The 25391-nt window shown below is 38.6% G+C and overlaps 1 protein-coding gene across 1 annotated transcript in view; it reads left to right on the top strand.

Annotated features, from left to right (window-relative positions):
• Positions 1 to 1262: 1262 nt before the first annotated feature.
• drd2l (dopamine receptor D2 like) overlaps positions 1263 to 25391 on the top strand; it is a gene marked incomplete at both ends in the record, with an annotated part of 39296 nt that continues 15167 nt past the window's right edge. Inside the window, 6 exons of the mRNA XM_079838132.1 lie at positions 1263 to 1613; positions 2423 to 2532; positions 7731 to 7867; positions 12484 to 12689; positions 15904 to 15987; positions 16088 to 16424. Coding sequence (XP_079694258.1) covers positions 1263 to 1613; positions 2423 to 2532; positions 7731 to 7867; positions 12484 to 12689; positions 15904 to 15987; positions 16088 to 16424 — 1225 coding nt within the window. The remainder of the gene's footprint in view (positions 1614 to 2422; positions 2533 to 7730; positions 7868 to 12483; positions 12690 to 15903; positions 15988 to 16087; positions 16425 to 25391) is intronic.

Genomic DNA, 25391 nt, shown 5'->3' with positions numbered 1-25391 from the left:
TCAAGAACCAATGAGGTTCATTCTTGTCACGCAGCCCGTTTGAGTTTCCTCAAGAACCAATGAGGTTCATTCTTGTTACGCAGCACGTATGAGCTTCCTCAAGAACCAATGAGGTTCATTCTTGTGTTACGCAGCACGTTTGAGTTTCCTCAAGAACCAATGAGGTTCATTCTTGTTACGCAGCACGTATGAGCTTCCTCAAGAACCAATGAGGTTCATTCTTGTGTTACGCAGCACGTTTGAGCTTCCTCAAGAACCAATGACGTTCATTCTCGTGTTACGCAGCACGTATGAGCTTCCTCAAGAACCAATGAGGTTCATTCTTGTGTTACGCAGCACGTTTGAGTTTCCTCAAGAACCAATGAGGTTCATTCTTGTGTTACGCAGCACGTATGAGCTTCCTCAAGAACCAATGAGGTTCATTCTAGTGTTACGCAGCACGTTTGAGCTTCCGCAAGAACCAATGCGGTTCATTCTTGTGTTACGCAGCACTTTTGAGCTTCCTCAAGAACCAATGAGGTTCATTCTAGTGTTACGCAGCACGTTTGAGCTTCAGCAAGAACCAATGAGGTTCATTCTCGTGTTACACAGCACGTTTGAGCTTCAGCAAGAACCAATGAGGTTCATTCTCGTGTTACGCAGCACGTTTGAGCTTCCTCAAGAACCAATGAGGTTCATTCTTGTGTTACGCAGCACGTTTGAGCTTCAGCAAGAACCAATGAGGTTCATTCTCGTGTTACACAGCACGTTTGAGCTTCAGCGGTTTGTTCTCACGCCACAAGCAGGTTCTGTTGAGCTTCTGTTTATGTTTGCTGATCAATGTTTATATGTGAATAAAAGCCTAAATTAAATCTGTTCATCATATAAAGCGATCGAATCTCTTCATAAAATGTGGACTAAACTGCTCAATTCATATTCGTTTACAATCTCTTTATGAACTTTTTGAAGTGTCAGTTGCGTAGCTGTCAATGGAGGGACATAAAGCTCTCAGATTTCATCAAAAAGATCACTTCCCCTTCTTTTTCTTACAGTGTATATTAATAATAAAGTGGATCAAATGGATCTTTGTGTTTCTCTAACAGCTTATTGACGAGGTGCTGTTTAACCAGTTACACCAGTGCCCACGGGAAATATCCGGTTGAGAGATTTGCAAAATGGTTATTGAGTAAATAATGATAGAATTGTAATTTTTGGCTGAACTATTCCTTCCCTCCTAACGTCCTTCATGTCTTGTCTTCCCAGGTGCCCAGAGGAGCTGCATAATGCCTCTTCTCGACATAACAGAAGACAACGTTTCCATTACTTCCCCAACCCCGAATTCATCTCCATCTGTTTCCTCCATGGCTTTTTCCTCCCTCCCTCCATCCCTGTCCTCGTTTCTCCCACATTCGAACTGCTCCGTGGCTCCGTCCCCCTCCTCACCACCATATAATTTCTACGCTGTGTTGTTGGTGTTGCTGATTTTTTGCGTGGTGTTCGGTAACGTGCTGGTGTGTGTGGCCGTGTCCCGAGAGAAAGCGCTGCAGACCACCACCAATTACCTCATTGTGTCACTGGCCGTGTCGGACTTGCTCTTGGCCACACTGGTGATGCCCTGGGGCGTGTATCTGGAGGTCAGTAGATGTACTAATTGGTCAGTTTAATTGGTTATTAAATGAAGTTGCAACCCTGATAAGCACATAAGCTCTTTAAAATCAAGTTTTTTTCTATTAAAATTTTTCTGGATTCTATTTTATTAATCAAAAAGCATGTCTAAATCATTAATCTTATACAATTTAAAAACAATTTATTAAAAGTTGAACTAAAACTATAGTTTTATGGCCCTATGAAATCCGTTAAATTTTTTCCCAAATTCTGTGTTTTTCATTTAAATTTTTCTGGATTCCATTTTTTAATGGTTTAATTCGATTTTAATAATCAAAAAGCATGTCTAATCAATTGAATTCCTAAAACTATGAATAATTAAACTTAAAAATGAAACAATTTAATAATGTATTACTGTAAACCACTCCTTTTATTTTTTTGGAAACAAAGTGCTGCACAACAGAGGTTTACTGTTAAAATTAAAACATGGAAGAAAAAATTTTATATTCCTTGAAAAACATCATCATATTTTTTCATTATTACTTTGAGTACATTCTACTATACAATAGTAATATATCTGTCACAATTTCTTCAAGTTAAACCAAACTTTTATTTTAACAGATTGTATTGAAGACTTGATTCTTTTGACTGTGTTCCGTGGACCGTGATTCATTCACATTTTCCATATCGCTGATATCATAGGGCCCTATATAAAACATTTGTCACTTTACACATCAGTCAGATGGTCTCCTGCTTTCTAAGTGGCATAAGTAGATTTTATGCTGATGTTTCAAAAAGCAATAATGTTTGATGTCTAAGAACAAATGTGTGTGTGTAGGTTGTGGGTGAATGGAGGTTCAGTCGGATCCACTGTGACATTCTGCTCACCCTGGACGTCATGATGTGCACCGCCAGCATCCTCAACTTATGTGCCATCAGCATCGATAGGTGACCCATCCATTCTCCGTCCCATTTACATCCCAGTTGACTCATTGACTAACAACTAGTAGGGGTGTAACGAGACACTTATCTCACGAGACAAGGTTTATATAGACAATTATAATATGCAGTAAAAGACAACAAGCACTGTAAAGGTTTTGCCAAAAACTCAACTGACTGGCTTCTTTCCTGTATGATTGTCTCGTCAGACCTTAGAACTGCACATGAGCTTCTTTTGACCACCTAACTGAACTCCTTCAGTAGTCAGGGCACTGATCAGGACATAAGTCAATGGGCTGACTCCCTGATCAGTGCCCTGACTACTGAACTAGGGAGCTGATTGAGAAGCACCCCAAGACTTTGAGGGGTTAAGACCAAGACTTTGAGGGGTGGGGACCAAGAGACCAAGACAAGACCAAGACTTTGAGGGGTTAAGACCAAGACAAGACCAAGACTTTGAGGGGTGGGGACCAAGAGACCAAGACAAGACCAAGACTTTGAGGGGTTGAGACCAAGACAAGACCAAGCGTGCGTCTCAATCAGCTCCCTAGTTCAGTAGTCAGGGCACTGATCAGGACATAAGTCAATGGGCTGACTCCCTGATCAGTGCCCTGACTACTGAACTAGGGAGCTGATTGAGAAGCACCCCAAGACTTTGAGGGGTTAAGACCAAGACTTTGAGGGGTTGAGACCAAGAGACCAAGACAAGATCAAGACTTTGAGGGGTTAAGACCAAGACCAAGGCAGGACGAGACCTCCTTTCGCACTCCTTAAATTCATAAAGATCCACATTAACGCCTGAGAAATGACTTATTTTTAATCAATAAATATAATTAGAATAAGACAAGACAGGATAGAGCTGTTACCAATCAAATGAAATTACCCAATTGCATTAATAATGTTAATAAATAAATCAGACAATGCACTGGCAATTTTTAATATCCCTTAATATATTGTGGTCTTGACTGGTCTTGAAACAAAAAAAAGAGAAACCTCTAACTCTGAGACCGATTACAAATGCGGTCGAGATGGAGACAAGACCAAGACCTTCAAAAAAGGGTCTTAAGACTGGTCTCCGGTACTACAAGACCAAGACCGGTCTCCAGTACTACAACACTACTAACAGCCACAGGGATGCATGAATGAAATCCTGTCCTGTTCCTTTTTCAGAATAAAAATAAGAAAACTTTTGATTAACATTTTAGCAATTTCCTAATCTTCTGTTTGCCCTAGTGTTTGTTTGGAGCTTTTCTTGACCTGAATTTATCTTTGGTTTAAACGCACTCCAGGCAATTACATGCCGCCGAGGCAGAGGAGATTATGAATTATAAATCCTGCAGTGTGTTAGAGGCACTTTTTCCCCTTGCAGGAATTTTTTGTGAATGCTGCTCCTCATTAAACTGGTGCTGGAAATGTGCTGGAAAATTGGAAGTGCGCATTAAAGTTGACGTGCATGAATAACGTATAGGTCTATAGAAACAATCTGCAGGTAATGTGGTTCGCTTCTCAGCATTGTGGATAGTGTTTTTCGTCGTTATATAAGCGTAATGGATCATTACAGTACCTGAGAATGTGGTAAAAAGAAAACTGCCTCTCTTATTCAAATCCATATTTTCAATTATATATATTCAAAAGTGGTTTAGCTTTTGACTAATCACAGTATTTCTACATGAAAAGTCTTAAATGAGAGGACAGTGGTGCTATTCTTGAAAAAAAAACAAAAAACAAACAGCGCTTTTAAATCATTTTCTGAAAGATTGCCATTAATGTGATGCACGACCTTTAGAACAGACACCTCAAACTTTCGGCTCGAGTTAAAAGACATTTCTATAAAGTTGTTTGGCAGACTTTCTGTGCGTTCACACCGCCGCCGGCGAGAGCGTCAAAGTGGCCGGAAGTCATTCATTCTCAATGGGAGCCCGGCGGCGAGCTCCGGCGAGAGCGGCGCGGCGCGTCTTGGACGATTTGGGCGTCAAGGAGAGTTGAAGTCAGGTCAACTTTATGGTAATGAGCTATGACGCGGCGGCAACCAATGGGAATGTAGTAGTACTCCGCTTGAGATGATTCTAGAGAACGCAGCGCTGTAAACTTCGGTTCCTACCACATTAGTTCCCAAGCAAAATAGAGGAGGTTGATCACTGCTGGTGCGGCGGGTTTGATAAGAAGACGTGCAACATTATTTATCCACCACACAAATGGCTTTTAATTGGTTTATTTCGTTAGCAAACATGTAACTAGTTCTTTCCATCGATCTGCTTTTTTTAAACTTTCACATTTAAATGATTTCATGAGGTTATATTATACGGTTATACCCTACTTGTGGTCAGTCAGCACAAATGCCGGTCAACATGAATGTTTGCTTTGCAGCCCCTTTAAATGCCGTTTCAAAAAAGACCAAGCATTCGATCTACGTCAGAGCGGCAGCGCGTCCACGAATCTTTCTACAGCGTCGATGGCAGGGCGGCCAGAGCGAAGTTTGACGCTCTTGCCAGCGGCGGTGTGAACGCACAGTTATGCTCTGCTCATTATTGTGTCTTGGATTTTATTCTTAAAATGACTTAAAATTAAATGCCCTCCACTCAGAGATGAATTACTTATGTTTGTTTCATTCATTCTGATCAATGTTATTGATGTTCACAGATGCAATAGATGATTCATTATATTGATCAAAGCGCTGTGTTGAGAATAACATACTGCCTTACTACTCTTACTCCTCCTTCCGTATATAGTAGGGGTGCGTGTAATACACTAATGCCATGGTTCGGTTCATATCACACATTCGGTTCGGTTCTGTTTGCTGTGGAGGCAGGATTCATGGCATGGCACCAGCAATAATGACATGGGAATTTATGGGTTTCACATGTGATTACATGGGAATATATGTTTCACATGTGATTACATGGGTTTCACATGGGAATTTATGGGTTTCACATGTGATCACATGGGTATATACGTTTCACATGTGATTACATGGGTTTCACATGGGAATTTATGGGTTTCACATGTGATTACATGGGAATATATGTTTCACATGTGATTACATGGGTTTCACATGGGAATTTATGGGTTTCACATGTGATCACATGGGAATATACGTTTCACATGTGATCACATGGGTTTCACATGTGATCACATGGGAATTGTATACGTGTTTCACATGGGAATACACACGTGTTTACATGGGTTTCACATGGGAATTTATGGGTTTCACATGTGATAACATGTGCATCACATGTGTTTCACATGTGAAAACATGTGTTTCACATGTGCAAATGTTCCAAAAGCACACATTTCCCATGTTTTTCACATGTGATCCACATATTTCACATGTGCTTTTAACATGTTACATTTCACATGTGCATCTGCTCACATGTGATCCACATATTTCACATGTGCTTTTAACATGTTACATTTCACATGTGCATCTGCTCACATGTGATCCACATATTTCACATGTGCTTTTAACATGTTAAATTTCACATGTGCGCGCGATCACATGTGACCACATGTGCTTTTAACATGTTAAATTTCACATGTGCGTGCGATCACATGTGACCACATGTTCTTTTAACATGTTTTTACATGTTAAATTCCACATGTGCAAAATCACATGTACATGTGGTCACATGTGACCACATGTGTTTTTGCACATGTGAAGTTCATGTGTTTTTTCTGTAAGGGCGATTAACTTTAAACTTAACAACAACAACAACAATAATTTTACTTTATTAACTTTATACATTGGATTCACTTTTTCTTTAGAGCAGTTAGCATACTTAACTCAAATGAAATAAATGTCTGCACTGTAGACTAGTCAGAAATAATCTACTCATTTTACCATTTACCATAATGTAAAAAAAAAAAAACAAGCAAATTTATTTAATAAAAATTGATGACACACACAAGTAATGTCCCACTGTAGCTTACTTAACAAACACATCAATTGTATGAATGACTGATACTGATGAATAAATAGGCATATATGGTAAAGATATTAAATAGCAGTTTTTGTTAATATAATAAAGTAGCCACCACACTAATGTAAAAATAAACAAAATAACATAAAGTGAAAATAAAGTGGCATTTTGTGGTTATGGAAACAAGTTACCATGGCGAAAACACAATACTTCATGAACTGTTAATGAAACATGAAAACTGCTCCTGATAAACAGAATGCACATCATGACTGCATGCCTTCGAGCAACACACGTCGAGCCAATTATGTGATTTATTGGTACTTTACTTTTATTTCATGGCGTAACGTTGCTCATAGTTTCTTTTGTGCTTTATGAAGTGATATATAGCACTGCATGTTACGAAAATGACAATGTTGCTGGCACTCCAAGGTAGCATTTAGCCTACCTGACTAAATGGGGAAACTGGCTCTCTTTGTCCTTCCACCATGCAGCTTGAGCGATCACCCAAGTCATGTGATATGCACTTGGAAGACAAAAGTTAGTGTATATTTAGTAAATAATATTATTATAATAATATTCAGTAAAAATTCAGCTCTTAGTAGTTGCTAAAAGTGTACTAATTACTATTTAATCAAATGTCAAGGAAGAAAACAATTATTTTGTGGCATAAAGTGAAGTGAGAGCTGGGCTGTGGCAGCAGGGGGCGGGGCTTGTTCGGTTCGACATGAGAGTATCGCGGTTCGTACCGTGGGTGGTGTATTGCGTTTTTTTGGTTCTGTTTGAATATCGTTACACCCCTATATAGCATGTGTGTCGAGCATATACATTTTCATTTTACTTGGAATATCTGAGTGACCTGCTACATTTGCCAAAATGTGCAGCAGAAAGTATACAGAATACTGTATCCCATAATGCAATGCGTTTGACCGAATTTACATTAGTAATGAACCAGAAGTTAAACATCAACTGCTGTTTTAACTCATTACTCTTTTTTTTTTTTACAATATTGGACTAAAAATGCGAAGTAACAGAATATTTTAACTGATTTATTTTCTATCTATATATACACACAAAATGAATGTATTTGTTGATAACTGAATGTCACTCACATATGTCAACATTGTAGTGTGTACTTCGCAGTATTCAGTGAGTAGTAAACTAGTATTCCCGTCTGAACATAGCTTGTCTTGTCTGTCATCAATGTGGCATAATATTTTATTTGTTACACCTGTAATTTGAAAGCACCTCTGGATTTGACTTCATCTAAATGTATCATGTGTTTATGTGCAGATACACGGCCGTGGCCATGCCGTTACTGTACAACACGCGCTACAGCTCCAGAAGACGGGTCGCTCTTATGATCTCTATCGTCTGGTTCCTGTCATTTGCCATTTCCTGCCCGCTGCTGTTTGGTCTCAACAACACGGGTACAAAACACTCACCTGGGCTTTATTACTAGTTTATGAGGAAACTGTATTGATAGAATCACACTGCTTTGTTTTCTTTTATATGTGCACTCAACATCAAACATGAATGATGTCTTTAAAATCACTCCAAACCCATATGATCTTCTGTGAAACTCAAAAGGAGAACCTTCATGCAATTCTTTGACATACAGCAAATGTTCACTTAAAAAAATTATGGCTTAAAAACAACCGAATTTGTCAATTTTGTCATTTTGCTAGCCAATCGCTGGGTCAAAAAGCTGCGTGGAGTTAAATGTTTGACCAAACATGTTTGACTGTACATGCCTATATATTGCTGGGTTAAAATTAAAAATCACCCGCAGAATGACTACTGTAACAATACTGGCAACTATAATGTGGTAATAATCAAGAAAATGTTTTATTAATAAGCAAGAAAACCCAAAATTGACAAAAGTTCAAATTAACATGTATGTGAGGGAGAAAAAGTGCAGAAAAAATTATTATACAGCTTATACAGTTAAACAAATTGCCTTTGAAAAGTTTAATATTGAATAACGTACATTTAAGAACAAGTTTGACCAGTTATTTCATTCATTTACACTTGTAACACTGTGACCAAACCATCAGGCTGTGTCGCCAATAAACACAGACTGATAGCCTGTAATAAACACTGAAAATCCTGAATAAACTATATTATAGCGAATCGACAGGATTTTACCTTCTCAATTAAAAAATTACTGACTATGAACGATTATCAACCCAAACTGGGACAAATCAACCCAACATCTTTACCCAACATTCTCAACCAAGCATTTGTGTTGGAAAAAAAAAAAGTGTTCAGTGTCACCATGTCAGTCATGCTGATTGGATGTAAATGCACCCCGAATGAAGAGCTGAAATTCTTTTAAAACAGTGAAACAGGACATTGAAAGTCATCGCTGCAAAAAACCTGTCGAGTTTAATATGACATTTCTCTTCCTCCAGCCCTCTAGTTCCGTCCTATGAGCCTGACCTCTGTCTAAGCTTTCATGAACCTTATTGGTTGAAACAGCAGTGAACTTTTGTGCTGATTTCCGTCCAAATGGACGTGGCTGCACTTGTAATGAGGTTTCCCTCTGTGCATAATTATAATTTCTGCACTCCGGGCAAAATGTGTGTTTTCCTTTGTGTTAAAGCTCTAAAGATCAGCTATCATACACACTCATGTGACTGTGTATGATATGGTGTGATAAGGCTGTGGGAAAGAGCAAATCCCAATATCCCAACAAAGAACACATCCTCCAGGCAATCCCAAAAAAAATATTTTTAGCCAATGGGATTCATTACGGATGGGTCAGAGGAGCTATGAATTATTATGCATTTATTGTAAGTCATTTTTTCAGATTGTGTGCCAGTGCATTAGTATCAGTGATACTGGCCTTCATTAATAAAAAGATGCCATTACAACAAATATTTAAAATATACTGTCTTTAGCCCTATTTGTGATTTTGACCATGACTTGGCCGCCTGAGACAAATTTTGCAAATCCTAAAAGATTCCTCTGATCCTAGGCTAAAATCTGAAGTCTTTGATCATTAGTTTGACATGTTCACCGGCAGCCGATTAATGACCATTGTGAGCGAATTTTACCTCGGATGAAATTCTGTCAGTGTCAGAAGATTTAGTGCACAATCCTGCAGTGTGAATTCTCCTAGGACGACCGTCAAATTATCTTCGTTTTTCAAGACAAACTATAACCAAAATGAGCGCTTGAGATTTCTTTGTAGCCACCATTTCAATCCTGTGTGTATGCAGCTCACGGTCACCAAGCGCGTCATTGACTTATTATATGAAACTCTGGACGAGTTTTCTTGCGTGCGTCCGTTTTTAGCGCGCCTTGACTATCGTACAGTCTGACATTAATGACAGCTGAGATCTTACAGTGTGACATGGCTTACAGCGGGGATCATGTTCGTACAGTCTGACAAGGAACAAACGTAAAGGACTGTTATACATCGCACAGTGTGCACCCGGCTTAAGACAAAGGAACATGTGACAGAATCAAAAAAACAACTGAAAGACCTAACAAACAGACAGACATGTGACAACCTCCTGTCGTAAAATTATATTACTGCATCTACACTCTAAAAAATGCTGGGTTAAAAACAACCCAAGTTGGGTTGAAAATGGACTAACCAAGCAATTGGGTTGTTTTAAGCAAACATTTAACCCAACCGCTGGGTTAAAACGACCCAATCGCTGGGTTAAAACAACCCAATTGCTGGGTTAGTCCATTTTCAATCCAACTTTGGTTGTTTTTAACCCAGCATTTTTTAGAGTGTACCCTTGTAAAACGAACCCCCTCCGAATAGGGCGTTTAAATTGTTGCTACTTTAATTTGGAGAGTAACTGTGAAATTATTACAATATAAAAATATAAAAAACATATTCATTGCAGGAAAAATGTGCGATTAACTAGTTACTTTTTTTAATCGATTGACAGTTCTTTTATATATTGTCACAATTCACCAGTGTGAGTGCCCGTGGCTACCACCAGAGGGCACTCCACCCCGTATTGTCACTCCGTCAAGGACTACATGTCCCATAATCCTTTGTCCGGACTCATCAGCACTCATTGAAATCACTGTCACGGACCTTTTCCTGGACTGCCCCCACCTGGTGGAATGACCTGCCTATCTCAATTCGAGCAGCCGAGTCTGCAGCCATTTTCAAAAAACATCTAAAGACGCATCTCTTCCAGCAGCACCTGACCAATCAAGAATAGCACTTAACATTCTATTCATTTTTCTGTGTCTAATTTATTTAAATAAAAAAAAAAAAAAAAAAAAAAAAAATTCCTATGTGTTCTGTGTTAGATTAACTGAGACTTGTTACAGCACTTGCATACTGTAGCCTCTGACTGTTGTAGTTGCTTCTATTGCTCTCATTTGTAAGTCGCTTTGGATAAAAGCGTCTGCTAAATGACTAAATGTAAATGTAAATGTCATTGATTACATCCACCTGCACCCCATTACCTTGTTAGCTCACACTATATAAGCCTGGTCATGTCTATCATTCATTGCGAAGTCTTATTTTGTGTAACACTGCATTTCTGTGCGGTTTCCCTGGTTTCATGTCTCTTGATCTTGGATTACTTGCCCGTTCCGTGGATTACCCTTTGGCCTGTCTCTCCTGTTTTGTTTGCCTGATTGGACTGATTACCTGTTATGACCTCTTGCCTGTTTTTGACTACGTTTGGGGATTATTCTAAAATAAAGCTGCGTTTGGATCCTCAACCTTCTGTCTTAGAGCAGTCCGTTACATATATACAGTATATATATACATATTTGCTCCACATGTCAAACCCACCTTGACAACAACATAGAGCAGGAGGATGATCGATACACCTCCCTGACTGAATTTCAATAAGCAAGACCCTTTTCAGCTCAAGTGGCATCTGCGTTTGCATACAAAGTCCTTCACAGTTTGTCCCAGCACATTGATGAGGTGCTTAAACAATAAAAACACAGAAAAGAAAAATAGAAAAAAAATATGCAGCGTTAATCTAACATGGCGCTTTCTCTGTGAGTGCTGTGAAATGATGTTCGCAAGAACCATTGAGTCAAGGTCTAAAATGCTTGGCTGTTTAAGCTTGAATAAGGTAATATTCATATATGAATAAGGGTGTTATTCTTTATATCAGTGCGCACTGTTTCTGAACTCCCTGAAACGCCTCCATTGTAGTCTTGAGATTTCAAATCAGAAAAGAAACATGTCACAATATTCCTAATTTAAATAATTCACATCCAAGGTATACGAAAAATGAAGGGGTGGGGCCTGATTGAGTTAGTGTGTGGTTCGGTTATGGTAAGGGGTGTGACATTTCCCAAACACGCACAAAGTGGTTGACCAATCACAATACACTGGTCCAGCCAACCAATCAGAGCACATTATGCTTTTCAGAAGGAGGAGCTTCATAGAGACAGGAACTAGACTGACAGACTGAATCCGAAATCGCCCCCTATACACTCAAATAGGCATTATATGAGGGGACAGCCATTTGTAGTGGTGTCTGGGAAACAATAGTGGACGTTATTGAGTGCACTCATTCAATCTGCACTGCAATAACGAGTGTACAGCCGATGTTTAAACAAAGGCTGTCCGAATTCACTCACTCGTTTTCATTCACTCCTTCAAGTGAACTGTATTAGTGGACTAACGTAGGGAATAGTGAATGAGGGTTTAGGGGGCGATTTCGGATTCAGCCACAGACTGGGAAGAGAGATGCTGAAATCAAATATTTGAAAAATAAGGTGGTTTTTGAACATTTAAGCATGAAAACCTAATCTAGTAGAGCCCAAAAACAAAATCAAGGCTTTGTATAACAGCATAATATGGCCTCTTTAACATTCCTAAAGAAGTTATTCACTCAGAAATGAACATTCTGTTATGTTTTTCTTGCCTTTCAAACGTGTGTGACTTTATTTCATTAAATGCAAATAGGACTGAGCAGAATGTCCAATTACAAAAAAAGTAAAACATTTACTTGATGTTATTGATTAGAATCCTTTCAATGTGCAAAATATATGGTGTGAACTGCATGAGAATCATCCTGTTCTTTTTTGTCTTTCATATCAGCTAGTCAAGAAGGGAGAGACTGCAGCTTTGCCGACCCAGCTTTCGTGGTCTACTCCTCTGTTGCTTCCTTTTACGTGCCCTTCATTGTGACCCTGATGGTGTATGTGCAGATCTGCGTGGTCCTGCGCAGACGGGGCAGACGCACCGCACCTTCACGCAGACACGGCCTCCATCCAGAGCCCAGAGACGGACAGAGATCTCGCAAGGTGTGCTGGGAATATTCTCTCACTGGAATTTTACTAATAAGCCCTAACCTTATCAGTCCGTGAATATTTGCTTACATCCTTTGGTCTAGCAGTAAAATTTTGAAAAAGGTTTTTATCACATTGCTCAAAAAATGTCAGTTGGTGCCACCAAAATGTTGTAATTGTAAATAATGGTACACTGCCGAGATTTCCTTTCATAATAGCAGTCCACAACACAGTTTACAGTAACAGAATACAATTATTCTGCAAGGATTAGGGGTGTGACAGTACACGCATTCATTACAAAAAATTCCAGTAAGGGTCTTTTCGCTTTGGTACCATAGACTGTAAAAAAATATGGACGTAGTGTCCGTGACGTCACCCATAGGATTCTGAGGAGCAGTTTTGAAGCGTAAAGTAGAGACGAGCTGGCCGTTGCCATCTTGTCAGCGCGTCATCGCGCATCACACCCGGATAACAGAAAATGGGAAAAGAGGCGGGATGTGGGCGGAGCTGAGGTGACGTGATGACTAGCAGACAGCAGACAAACAACAATTCACCTGTCACTCAAAGTGGCCACGCCCTTAATTGTGCAGAATTTTAAGGCTTTATATAATGTAAACAAAAAAATTCACCCCCCTCACAGTTGTCATGAAGGGCTAAATTAGCCGTATAGACCAAAACCACAATTTGTACCAGACTGTTAACATGTGTTCTTCTGCTGTAAAGTTGGGCATTTTAACATGGGGCTCAATGAGATTCTGCTCCCGTCTGGAGCCTGTCGATGAATTGCAGTTTAAGTCACTTCCGTATTGGCTTCAAGAGAAACTGGGGGAGATTACCGCTTGTTTGGTACATATATGCACGGACCAAATACAGTTTTGTTTTAACTACTTCGAGTGCAGAACTTTCAAACTTTGAGTTTCCCTCATAAGATGGGACATATCGTATATATCGATATACAGTACATTGATGTTGTGAACTCATCTGAAAAATAAGAACTCAGAGTGAGCTGCTGCCGGATAAGTGCACGATCCAAGTTGTCCTAAACATAAGATGTGCTTAAAAACTAAATCATAAACCTACATGGTCAGATATGCACGTTGTTTAATGTTTTTGAGATGCTGTTTCCTCAGTGCACAACTTATAGCTTACAGTTGTATACTTACCTGTAAATGTTACCAATTCATGCAAGTATTTCCATTTCGCGGAACAGATTACCCTGACAGCAAGCAAGTCTATTTTTAACTTTGCAGGTTTCAGTGAACGAGTGCCAGCATGTGCATGTGCATTAAATCGAATGGGAGTGCAATAATTCTAACCTTATTCTAAAAGCACCATAAACTGCAGTGTGTTGCTGCCAGTTGCAGCTTTTTTAGTTAATGACAGACATACAGTAGTTTGTTCAGTAAACCACTGGTTTGTTTTATTCCCCTGCTGTACCAAAAACATACCAAAACGTGATTGAAAACTGAGGAACGTACCAGATCGTAATTTTTGTGTTCCGTTACACCCCTAGAAAGGATGCATCAAACCAATAAAAAGTTACAATCACATTTATGTTACAAAAAAATCTGTATTTCAAATAAATGTATCACAGTTTTCACAAAAATATGAAGTATAGTAACTGTCGATAATAATAATAATAAATGTTTCTTGAACAGCAAATCATATTAGAATGATTTCTGACGGATCATGTGACACTGAAGACTGGAGTAATGATGCTGAAAATTCAGCTTTGATCACAGGAATAAATTACATTTTAAAATATATTCACATAGAAAACAGTTATTTTAAATTATAATCATATTTCTGTATTTTCCATCAAATAAATGCAGCCTTTTAGTGAGCATAAGAGACTTCTTTCAAAAACATAAAAAAAACTTACTGACCCCAAACTTTTGAACTATTATCTTATCTTATTAATATTCATAACATGCCTTTTGATTATAATTCAAATGATTAACTAGTGACAGCACTCTGTCACGTTGTTTCATTGTTTTCTCTGTTTTTGTTTAGAATAAGTGTACTCATCCTGAAGATGTGAAATTGTGCACTTTAATAGTAAAGCCTCCTTCAGCCGCTCCGCAACGCAAGAAAGTGGTAAAACACTGGCTATTCTTACTGTCCCTCTCACGTTCAGTCCTTTCCTTAAGCGTGAATGTCTGTGTGAATCAGCAGTGAATCATGTTCTCTGTGACAGACGCTGGTGAAAGAGGCTGTGGTTCATCCTCTGGACGTGGAACCCATGTGTTTTCTGAGTCAGGACAGAGAGCAGCCTCCACAGCAGTCGCAGCAGCCTGGACATGCTAAAATCTCCCTGTCGGTGTCTGTGGTGCCCAGTCCCCCACGGCCCTGCACCACGCTCTCGGTCCCCGGCCTGCGCAGGGCCGCCCTGCAGGAAAGCATGAACGGCCTCCACGGATGGAGAGAGCACCATAAACTGCAGTGTGTTGCTGCCAGTTGCAGCTTTTTTAGTTAATGACAGACATACAGTAGTTTGTTCAGTAAACCACTGGTTTGTTTTATTCCCCTGCTGTACCAAAAACATACCAAAACGTGATTGAAAACTGAGGAACGTACCAGATCGTAATTTTTGTTTATGGTGCTCTCTCCATCCGTGGAGGCCGTTCATGCTTTCCTGCAGGGCGGCCCTGCGCAGGCCGGGGACCGAGAGCGTGGTGCAGGGCCGTGGGGGACTGGGCACCACAGACACCGTTCCGTTACACCCCTAGAAAGGATGCATCAAACCAATAAAAAGTTACAATCACATTTATGTTACAAAAAAATCTGTATTTCAAATAAATGTATCACAGTTTTCACAAAAATATGAAGTATAGTAACTGTCGATAATAATAATAATAAATGTTTCTTGAACAGCAAATCATATTAGAATGATTTCTGACGGATCATGTGACACTGAAGACTGGAGTAATGATGCTGAAAATTCAGCTTTGATCACAGGAATAAATTACATTTTAAAATATATTCACATAGAAAACAGTTATTTTAAATTATAATCATATTTCTGTATTTTCCATCAAATAAATGCAGCCTTTTAGTGAGCATAAGAGACTTCTTTCAAAAACATAAAAAAAACTTACTGACCCCAAACTTTTGAACTATTATCTTATCTTATTAATATTCATAACATGCCTTTTGATTATAATTCAAATGATTAACTAGTGACAGCACTCTGTCACGTTGTTTCATTGTTTTCTCTGTTTTTGTTTAGAATAAGTGTACTCATCCTGAAGATGTGAAATTGTGCACTTTAATAGTAAAGCCTCCTTCAGCCGCTCCGCAACGCAAGAAAGTGGTAAAACACTGGCTATTCTTACTGTCCCTCTCACGTTCAGTCCTTTCCTTAAGCGTGAATGTCTGTGTGAATCAGCAGTGAATCATGTTCTCTGTGACAGACGCTGGTGAAAGAGGCTGTGGTTCATCCTCTGGACGTGGAACCCATGTGTTTTCTGAGTCAGGACAGAGAGCAGCCTCCACAGCAGTCGCAGCAGCCTGGACATGCTAAAATCTCCCTGTCGGTGTCTGTGGTGCCCAGTCCCCCACGGCCCTGCACCACGCTCTCGGTCCCCGGCCTGCGCAGGGCCGCCCTGCAGGAAAGCATGAACGGCCTCCACGGATGGAGAGAGAGAAACGCGGACAGAGAGAAAGGTGCCGCGGCGAAGGAGAGAGTGAGAGGAAGACTGTCGCAGCAGAAGGAGAGAAAGGCGACACAGATGCTCGCCATTGTTTTAGGTGAGAAGTTCAAATAAATTTAAATCAAAACATTTAAATTATCCTGGTAACTGTCAGTGTCCTGGTAGCAGGACACTTGGCACATTATTTATTGCCTTTATTCCTCCTATCACATATTTTAGCAATCATCATAAATTAAGTATCATTTGAGAGTTTAAACACTCGAAATAAAAACAAATAAAAAAACAAACTTGAAATTAGACTACATAACCATGGAATTGGTACTTTAAATCCTTTTAGCTGGCTCAGTTTTTGTGATTATCAACTTCAAATTTATAATTTTGTAAAATATATATTTTGTATAAAATATAAAAGGTTTTGTATGGAAGCCCGTTTCCGCCACTAAATAAAAAAATAAAAAGAGTAATTGCGACTTTTTATCTCAGAATTCTGACTTTTTTTCTCACAATTGAGTGATATAAAGTCAGAATTCTGAGATATAAACTCACAATTGCGTGATATAAAGTCAGAATTCTGAGATATAAACTCGCAATTGCGTGATATAAAGTCAGAATTCTGAGATATAAACTCGCAATTGCGTGATATAAAGTCAAAATTTTAAGATATAAACTCGCAATTGCATGATATAAAGTCAGAATTCTGAGATATAAACTCACAATTGCGTGATATAAAGTCAAAATTTTAAGATATAAACTCGCAATTGCGTGATATAAAGTCAGAATTCTGAGATATAAACTCGCAATTGCATGATATAAAGTCAGAATTCTGAGATATAAACTCGCAATTGCGTGATATAAAGTCAGAATTCTGAGATATAAACTCGCAATTGCGTGATATAAAGTCAAAATTTTAAGATATAAACTCGCAATTGCGTGATATAGTCAGAATTCTGAGATATAAACTCGCAATTGCGTGATATAAAGTCAGAATTCTGAGATATAAACTCACAATTGCGTGATATAAAGTCAAAATTTTAAGATATAAACTCGCAATTGCGTGATATAAAGTCAGAATTCTGAGATATAAACTCGCAATTGCGTGATATAAAGTCAGAATTCTGAGATATAAACTCGCAATTGCGTGATATAAAGTCAAAATTTTAAGATATAAACTCGCAATTGCGTGATATAAAGTCAGAATTCTGAGATATAAACTCACAATTGCGTGATATAAAGTCAGAATTCTGAGATATAAACTCGCAATTGCGTGATATAAAGTCAGAATTCTGAGATATAAACTCGCAATTGCGTGATATAAAGTCAGAATTCTGAGATATAAACTCGCAATTGCGTGATAAAAAAGTCAAAATTTTAAGATATAAACTCGCAATTGCGTGATATAAAGTCAGAATTCTGAGATATAAACTCACAATTGTGTGATATAAAGTCAAAATTTTAAGATATAAACTCGCAATTGCGTGATATAGTCAGAATTCTGAGATATAAACTCGCAATTGCGTGATATAAAGTCAGAATTCTGAGATATAAACTCACAATTGCGTGATATAAAGTCAAAATTTTAAGATATAAACTCGCAATTGCGTGATATAAAGTCAGAATTCTGAGATATAAACTCGCAATTGCGTGATATAAAGTCAGAATTCTGAGATATAAACTCGCAATTGCGTGATATAAAGTCAAAATTTTAAGATATAAACTCGCAATTGCGTGATATAAAGTCAGAATTCTGATATAAACTCGCAATTGCGTGATATAAAGTCAGAATTCTGAGATATAAACTCGCAATTGCGTGATATAAAGTCAAAATTTTAAGATATAAACTCGCAATTGCGTGATATAAAGTCAGAATTCTGAGATATAAACTCGCAATTGCGTGATATAAAGTCAGAATTCTGAGATATAAACTCGCAATTGCGTGATATAAAGTCAGAATTCTGAGATATAAACTCGCAATTGCGTGATATAAAGTTAGAATTCTGAGATATAAACTCGCAATTGCGTGATATAAAGTCAGAATTCTGAGATATAAATTCGCAATTGCGTGATATAAAGTCAGAATTCTGAGATATAAACTCGCAATTGCGTGATATAAAGTCAGAATTCTGAGATATAAATTCGCGATTCAAGATGGCCGCGGCGTGAGTGAACGTGTGTCAAGCTCTACTCAAGCATGCTAATTGCAATCATAGTAGCTTTGTAAGATCACCTCTTTTTTTTCTCTCTGACTGCTTTTCAATACATTGGCGTTAATTTCTTATAGCCACACGTTTTCTGTTGTTTGGATTAACGTTACACGATTGGCGCAATGGATGAGTCACATATCTCACTCCAAACTTTGTGGGACGCTATTACACAGAGTAAGTCTGATATGCTGGATCATTTTGATGTAAAAATGGACGTCATTCATAGCAGACTGACTAGTATTCAGAATTCATTAAGTACTGTGGGAGATCAAGTTCATTTGTTAGAGCAACGTGTTGGGGCTAATGAGGACAACGTACAAGTATGTGTCGCTCGGATTCAACAACTGGAGAAAGACAACGCCTACCTGCTGGACAAAGTTGACGATTTGGAGAATCGAAGTCGACGTTCTAATCTCCGCTTTGTTGGAGTACAAGAGTCATCGGAAGGCAGTGATATTGCCGGCTTTATGTCCCGTTTGATTCCACAGCTTTTGGGACAAGACAACTTTTCCACTCCGTTGATCATCGAATGGGCTCATCGCTCTCCGACAGTTCGTCAAAGCGATAGAGCCAATCCTAGACCTATTATGATCAAGCTCCTTAATTTCCAGGACAAAGTGAAAATTCTTCGCATTGCGAGAGAGAAAAAGAAGCTCGAGTACAACGGGACACGCGTATATATCTATCCGGACTTCAGCGCTGACCTGATGAAGAAGCGCAGGAGCTTTGATCCTGTTAAACGGAAGCTTCGCGAACTTAATATGAAATACTATCTTAGATATCCTTGCACGTTGTGTGTTTTTGTTGATGGCAAACAGCAGCGTTTTAGCTGCCACAAAGATGCTGAAGCTGTCTACATGTCACCTCAGACTTCACCAGAATAATTTAATGTTTGTCTGATGAGAGGCTTGATTTTTCGGATAACTGAAGTTTGTCAGTAGCATGATTATTATTATTGTGTGGAGGTAGTTTTTGTGATGTGAAATACTCTTTTGGAGCATTGGATTCTGTATTACCTCACACAGAGCTACTGTGTTTAATTTATTATTATTGCTGTTTGAGTTGAGTTGATGAGACGGTTTTTGACCTATATTATTTGGTTTACTCACTGGAATGCCCTGGAACATGGTCTCTGGGGCAGCTGGGTTAGTCTTGAAGGGTGTCATGTTTTTATGTTTATATGTTTTGTATTTAAATGTCCTGTCTGTTTGTTTTGTTGTGATCAGTTTATTTGATAGTTTTTGCAACCTTGTAATGAATTCTTGGATTCAGTTATTTTTGTTCTTATATTTGACCAGTGACAGTATCATTGTTAGTTATTTTCCAAGCTGGATAAAGTTAAGGGATTAAAAATCATTCACTTGAATATTAGAAGTCTGGTGTGTAAAATTGACTTACTTCGTGTATGGGTTGATTTAAATAAGCCTGATATTATCACTCTTTCCGAAACATGGCTCAATAGCAATGTTTCGGATAATGAAATTAACTTAACCAATTATGTTGTTTACAGATCGGATAGGTGCTCCAGGGGTGGAGGTGTGGCTGTATATGTTTCTACAGGTCTTGTTTCTGAATTAATTATACCTTCGATTGATCCTTTATATTTTGAATGTATTTTTGTTAAGGTGGTTTTCCACTTAAATAAATGTATAACCATCGGGAGCATATACAGGCCACCCTCTTCACCAGTGGAGTCCTTTAACTGCCTGATATCCACTATTAATTCAGTTTTTGGTAAAAATGAGTTAATCTTATTAGGTGATTTCAATAAGAATTGGTTGGATATGTCAAGTAATAAAGAGAAAAATATATTTAAATATAGCTGCAAGCAGCAATACCGGGGCCAAGCGCAAAGAAGAAGACAAGACATGCCAAAATGGCTGGCAGTGTCAGATCAACTGGAGCAATGAGCAATTAATCACGTTTTAAGATGATTTTAGGCAAAAGGCTGAAAAATGCATTGTAGTCTAAGAGTGTCAGACCAACTGCAACAATTAACAATTATACAGTTTAAGAAGATTAGGCAAAATGGCTGAAATATCATATATAGAGTCACTGATAATATAAGTTAATGGTTTATCACTTTTGACCAATAGGTGGCACAGTTACGAAATTGATGTGGTGTAGTCAGAATAAGGGAACAATGACACATGCAAAGTTTGATGCCAATATGTCAAAGCATTGCAGAGATACAGCCTCAAGAGTCATTTTGGCATCATGGCTCAACTTCGTCACTGCGGTTTACAAAAACGGTTTCATCTATTGATGCAAAATCCCTAACTTTTTGTTGACATAGTCTGAAGATGATACGATTCGATTTTGGTGGAAATTGGACAAACGGTCTAGGATGAGTTTGAAAAAGTAGGTTTTGATCAAATAAGAACATTGAGGACAGGATGTTTGACCAAATATGGCAAAATTAGTATCTATGTTCTCGGCATGAGCCAATAAATGTATTATGACCAGTTTCATTAAACTAGGCTAATTTAATCAAAAGTTATTAGCATGTTTGTAAATTTTGTTATAACCTCTGACCACAAGGTGGCACTGCCCCAAAACTTTTTGAGTACCTTCAAAGCATGGTGCGGAAGACCCATACCAAGTTTCGTAACGATAGACTAATGCGTTTGTAAAATATAGTATTTTAGCACATAATTCAAAATGGCCGAGAGCCAAAATGGCCGATATGGTAAAATTGAATATCAGACAACTCTGAATACCGTCCTGAATCTAACGAGACAACTTTTATGATTTTTGGACAAACAGTTCAAAAGTTATAAGCAAAAATAGCCATTTTTTGTATCTCCGGACCAGTAGGTGGCGCTGCGCCGAAACGCTGCAAGTTGCCTCAAGTCATGCTTGTGATGACATGTACCAAGTTTGGATTGAACACGATAAAGCATTGTGGAGATATAGCCTTATGAGTGTTTTTGCAACCGCTACGTAAAATTTGTGTGCACGTTTATCAAAAACGATTTGACGAATCAACTTGATTTGCAAGATTTTTTGTCAGCATGGTCTGAAGATGATCTGGTTCAATTTTCGTGCAAATCGGACAAACCGTCTAGGACGAGTTCGCAAAAGTAGGTTTTTTGGAAAATTAAATATGGCGGGGAAATTATCATGACCGAAAATGACGTCATAGGATGCAATTGAATCGGCATGAGCCAATGAATGTATTATGACCAGTTTCATTATACCAAGCTAATTAAATCAAAAGTTATTAGCATTTTTGTCAAGTTTGTTATAACTTTTGACCACAAGGTGGCACTGCCCCAAAACTTTTTGAGTACCTTCAGGGCATGGAGTGGAAGTCACATACCGAGTTTAGTAACAATACACTAATGCATTTGTAAAATATAGCATTTTAGCACATAATTCAAAATGGCCGACAGCCAAAATGGCTGATATGGTAAAATTGAATATCAGACGACTTGGCATGCCGTCCTGAATCTAACGAGACCACGTTTATGATTTTTGGACAAACGGTTCAAAAGTTATAAGCAAAAACAGCCATTTTTTGTATCTCCGGACCAGCAGGTGGCGCTACGCCAAGACACTGCATGTTGCCTCAAGTCATGCTTGTGATGATATGTACCAAGTTTGGTTTGAATACGATAAAGCGTTGCGGAGATATTGCCTTAAGAGTGCTTTTGCAACCGCTACGTAAAATTTGTTTGCGCGTTTATCGCAAATGATTTGACGAATCAACTTGATTTGCAAGATTTTTTGTCAGCATGGTCTGAAGATGATCTGGTTCAATTTTCGTGCAAATCGGATGAACCGTCTAGGACGAGTTCGCAAAAGTAGGTTTTTCGGTTAATTAAAAATGGCGGGAAAATTATTATGACGGAAAATGACGTCATAGGGTGCAATCGAATTGTCTTGAGCCAAGGAATCAGAGGGAAAAAGAATTTCGTTTCTAGCCCTTATGGTTCAAAAGTTATTAGCATAAACATGAGTCTAATTTTGGACTGATGGTGGCGCTAGAGGGATTGAGTTAGAGACTCAAAATTTGCTATGGTGACATTTCAGACTGTCCTCTATTAGTGTGCCAAATTTCATAACTTTTTACCATACGGTTCTATGGGCTGCCATAGACTTCGTGGCGGAAGAAGAAGAAGATGAAATATAGCTGCAAGCAGCAATACCGGGGCCAAGCGCAAAGAAGAAGACAAGACATGCCAAAATGGCTGGCAGTGTCAGATCAACTGCAGCAATGAGAAATTAATCATGTTTTAAGATGATTTTAGGCAAAAGGCTGAAAATGCATTGTAGTCTGAGAGTGTCAGACCAGCTGCAGCAATGAACAATTATACAGTTTAAGAAGATTAGGCAAAATGGCTGAAATATCATATATAGAGTCACTGATAATATAAGTTAATGGTTTATCACTTTTGACCAATAGGTGGCACAGTTACGAAATGTATGTGGTGTGGTCAGAATAAGAGAACAATGACACATGCAAAGTTTGATGCCAATATGTCAAAGCATTGCAGAGATACAGCCTCAAGAGTAATTTTGGCATCATGGCTCAACTTCGTCACTGCGGTTTACAAAAACGGTTTCATCTATTGATGCAAAATCCCTAACTTTTTGTTGACACAGTCTGAAGATGATACGATTCGATTTTGGTGGAAATTGGACAAACGGTCTAGGATGAGTTTGAAAAAGTAGGTTTTGATCAAATAAGAACATTGAGGACAGGATGTTTGACCAAATATGGCAAAATTAGTATCTATGTTCTCGGCATGAGCCAATGACTGTATTATGACCAGTTTCATTAAACTAGGCTAATTTAATCAAAAGTTATTAGCATGTTTGTAAATTTTGTTATAATCTCTGACCACAAGGTGGCACTGCCCAAAAACTTTTTGAGTACCTTCAAAGCATGGTGCGGAAGACATGAATTTTGGACAAACAGTTCAGAAGTTATAAGCAAAAATAGCCATTTTTTGTATCTCCGGACCAGTAGGTGGCGCTGCGCCGAAACGCTGCATGTTGCCTCAGGTCATGCTTGTGATGACATGTACCAAGATTGGTTTGAATACGATAAAGCGTTGTGGAGATATAGGCTTATGAGTGTTTTTGCAACCGCTACGCAAAATTTGTGTGCGCGTTTTTCGAAAACGATTTGACAAATCAACTTGATTTGCAAGATTTTTTTTCAGCATGGTCTGAAGATGATATGGTTCAATTTCTGTGCAAATCGGACAAACCGTCTAGGACGAGTTCGCAAAAGTAGGTTTTTTGGAAAATTAAAAATGGCGGGGAAATTATCATGACCGAAAATGACATCATAGGTTGCAATTGAATCGGCATGAGCCAATGACTCTATTATGACCAGTTTCAATATACTAGGCTAATTTAATCAAAAGTTATTAGCATTTTTGTCAAGTTTGTTATATCTTTTGACCACAAGGTGGCACTGCCCTAAAACTTTTTGAGTACCTTCAGGGCATAGCATGGAAGTCACATACCGAGTTTAGTAACAATACACTAATGCATTTGTAAAATATAGCATTTTTTGACAAAATTCAAAATGGCCGACAGCCAAAATGGCCGATATGGTAAAATTGAATATGAGACGACTCGGCATGCCGTCCTGAATGTAACGAGACCACTTTTATGATTTTTGGACAAACGGTTCAGAAGTTATAAGCAAAAATAGCAATTTTTCGTATCTCCGGACCAGTAGGTGGCGCTGCGGCGAAACGCTGTATGTTGCCTCAAGTCATGCTTGTGATGACATGTACCAAGTTTGGTTTGAATACGATAAAGCGTTGCGGAGATATTGCCTTAAGTGTGTTTTTGCAGACGCTACGTAAAATTTGTTTGCGCGTTTATCGCAAATGATTTGACAAATCAACTTGATTTGCAAGATTTTTGGTCAGCATGGTCTGAAGATGATCTGGTTCAATTTTCGTGCAAATCGGATGAACCGTCTAGGACGAGTTCGTAAAAGTAGGTTTTTCGGAAAATTAAAAATGGCGGGAAAATTTTTATGACGGAAAATGACGTCATAGGGTGCAATCGAATCGTCTTGAGCCAAGGAATCAGAGGAAAAAAGAATTTTGTTTCTAGCCCTTATGGTTCAAAAGTTATTAGCATAAACATGAGTCAAATTTTGGACTGATGGTGGCGCTAGAGGGATTGAGTTTGAGACTCCAAATTTGCTACGGTGACATTTCAGACTGTCCTCTATTAGTGGGCCAAATTTCACAACTTTTTACCATACGGTTCTATGGGCTGCCATAGACTTTGTGGCGGAAGAAGAAGAAGAAGAAGAAGAAGAAGAAGAAGAAGATGAATAATAATAATAAGAACGGGAACGGTTTCAATAGGTGCCTTCGCACCTTCGGTGCTTGGCCCCTAATAATAATAATAATAGGAACGGGAACGGTTTCAATAGGTGCCTTCGCACCTTCGGGGCTTGGCCCCTAATAATAATAAGAACGGGAACGGTTTCAATAGGTGCCTTCGCACCTTCGGTGCTTGGCCCCTAATAATAATAATAATAGGAACGGGAACGGTTTCAATAGGTGCCTTCGCACCTTCGGTGCTTGGCCCCTAATAACAAGCAGCAATACCGGGGCCAAGCGCAAAGAAGAAGACAAGACATGCCAAAATGGCTGGCAGTGTCAGATCAACTGGAGCAATGAGCAATTAATCACGTTTTAAGATGATTTTAAGCAAAAGGCTGAAAATGCATTGTAGTCTGAGAGTGTCAGACCAACTGCAACAATTAACAATTATACAGTTTAAGAAGATTAGGCAAAATGGCTGAAATATCATATATTGAGTCACTGATAATGTAAGTTAATGGTTTATCACTTTTGACCAATAGGTGGCACAGATACGAA

This window comes from Gobio gobio (assembly GCF_949357685.1).
Source record: "Gobio gobio genome assembly, chromosome: 15".
Taxonomy (NCBI): domain Eukaryota; kingdom Metazoa; phylum Chordata; class Actinopteri; order Cypriniformes; family Gobionidae; genus Gobio; species Gobio gobio.
Note: the sequence above shows the minus strand (reverse complement) of the source record. Positions and strands in the feature narration are given on the sequence as shown.